Raw genomic sequence first — 2,400 nt, forward strand, 5'->3', positions numbered from 1 at the left:
TTTATTAAAGATAAATTAATAATATTAGTGTTTTTTTAGAATCATGAGATAATGAACTTAAATGGTAAAATATTATTTTAATTGTGATATACAAACAAATAGACCTAACTATGATAATGAAATTAGTGATATTATTATTTTACAGGAAGATATTATTGCATTATGAATACATATGCTTCTTTGCCATAGGACAATCAATCAATTAATTAATTAATAATGTTCTGTTCCTAGACTTTAATGGCGAAAGAGAAAATATACATCGCCTACAGTAATCGAAGACTTTACGCATCCCCAAGTTCAGTGATATCAATTAGCGAGCCTATAAAATGAGCGATGCTCACTTTATTGTGGTTATGTGTTAGTGTTTGTATTTAGTGTCTCTACTCTCCAAGAATAAAGATACAGAGAGAGAGAGAGAGCGAGAGAGAGAGAGAGAGAGAGAGAGAGAGATGGGGAGGAGTCCATGTTGCTCCAAGGAAGGACTCAACCGAGGAGCCTGGACGGCCTTGGAAGACAAAATTCTCACAGCTTACGTTAAAGGTCATGGAGAAGGCAAATGGAGAAACCTCCCCAAGAGGGCTGGTATATATCTAGCTAGTAAATTAATTAAGTTGGCTTTTAAAAGAATTTCTTTTCTTCTGATGTTTGTTTAATATAGTTATTAACAGGAGATGCAGTTGATGTAGTGTCTAGCTTTGTTGAAATTGAACCCAATATGAGACTTATGGACGGTGATAATATTAATTGTAGGTTTGAAGAGATGTGGTAAGAGCTGTAGACTTAGATGGTTAAATTACTTGAGACCAGACATCAAGAGAGGTAACATATCCCGTGATGAAGAAGAACTCATTATTAGGCTCCACAAGCTTCTTGGTAACAGGTTCTCTCTCTCTCTCTCTCTCTCTCTCTCTCTCTCTCTCTCTGTGTGATGGTATTAAATCTTGTGTTTTAACTTAATTAATTATGGGTATTAATTCTTTAACTAAATTTGGTTTGTTTGACATATGTATGCAGATGGTCTCTAATAGCTGGAAGGCTACCTGGGCGAACAGACAATGAAATCAAGAACTATTGGAACACCACTCTGGGAAAGAAAGTTAATGCACAATCAACTTCGCCACAGTCCAAACATGATACTGCTACCTATTCTAGGCAGAAAAGGCTAACCACTGAACCCAACTCCAACAAAGCCTCAAACTCACCACAGCCAGCCAAAGTCATCCGCACCAAGGCCACCAGGTGCACCAAAGTCCTCATCCCATTACAGTCTTCACCTCTGCAGCCTGAATTTCACACCCTCAACCCAACAGCCAACAGCGACAGACTACCTCAAACTTTCTCGCCAAATCATCCTAATCAAGATTTCGATTCTTCTCGACTACTCCACTCTGGAACATTTACTAATCAGGACCTTCATCAGGATTACGATCATGATTTAGATTTCTTGAATCTTGACTGTCATGAATTTCAAGCAAGCCATGGAGATGGTGCTCTAGTGGACTATAATTACAAGGAAAATTTATCCATGGGTCTTGATCATCATCAGTCCGTACCCTTAGAGGAGCCTACAATGTTCAACGACTGGGTCACCAGTACTTGTCTCGACGACAATGCCAATTTGGACCTTGAATCCTTAGCAGTTTTGCTCGAGTCTGAGGAATGGGCACTACAGTAGTTAACCATAAAGAAAGACTGTCTTATAATATAGAAGAAAAATAAATAAATTTGTGAATAAATAACTATATATTAGCATCAACTGTTGCATGTCACTTGTAGAATTTGAAGTAACCAATTAGTAATTAACTAGCATGTTGACATTGAAAATTTCTTGGCGGGCAATATTTTTCTTATTGTAATGAAATTTCAAAATAATAACAAGAAATTCTTACAATTCTTTGCTTTCCTTATATGGTTAATGAAATTAACCTTGCCTTTTATTTTAGTGTGTGTATATATATATATTTAAATTAAATTTATTACAAATTTGAAACACAATATATATGATGATACTTGGTGATAATAAAAAATAAATAAAATTTTTTATATGAAGATAATAAAAAAGAAACCAAGCTAAAAATTGAAATTAAAGTAAGAAAAAAAAATTTTTGGCATGCTTTTGATGTCTGCAAATTTGCTTTTTGCCCACAAAATTCATTTATCAAAATCAATCTCTTTGTTTATCATACAAACCACTTGATGAGAACCAATTAATGTGAAATATCAATCAATACTGTAGACACCATATTTTGGCCAACCTTCGAAGGTAAGGATATTTTAAAATTAAAACTTTATTATCCATTCTCGACTGATGTCCCAATCACAGGTAGCTTTTCCAAACTTACTGATCGCTCGTCCCTGGAACAAATCGATCTCACGCTCAAGTTAGATTGCTTTCCGATC

The 2,400-nt window shown here is 35.0% G+C and overlaps 1 protein-coding gene across 1 annotated transcript; it reads left to right on the forward strand.

The window, feature by feature from the left end:
* The first annotated feature begins 361 nt into the window (after positions 1-361).
* Positions 362-1,891, forward strand: LOC110659083 (transcription factor MYB123). Its single transcript, XM_021816921.2, has 3 exons — positions 362-582; positions 751-880; positions 1,015-1,891. The coding sequence occupies exons 1-3, from the start codon at positions 450-452 to the stop codon at positions 1,673-1,675; spliced, it is 924 nt and encodes a 307-aa protein (XP_021672613.2). The 5' UTR covers positions 362-449; the 3' UTR covers positions 1,676-1,891.
* Positions 1,892-2,400: the final 509 nt, after the last annotated feature.

Source organism: Hevea brasiliensis, chromosome 11, assembly GCF_030052815.1.
Source record: "Hevea brasiliensis isolate MT/VB/25A 57/8 chromosome 11, ASM3005281v1, whole genome shotgun sequence".
Lineage (NCBI taxonomy): Eukaryota > Viridiplantae > Streptophyta > Magnoliopsida > Malpighiales > Euphorbiaceae > Hevea > Hevea brasiliensis.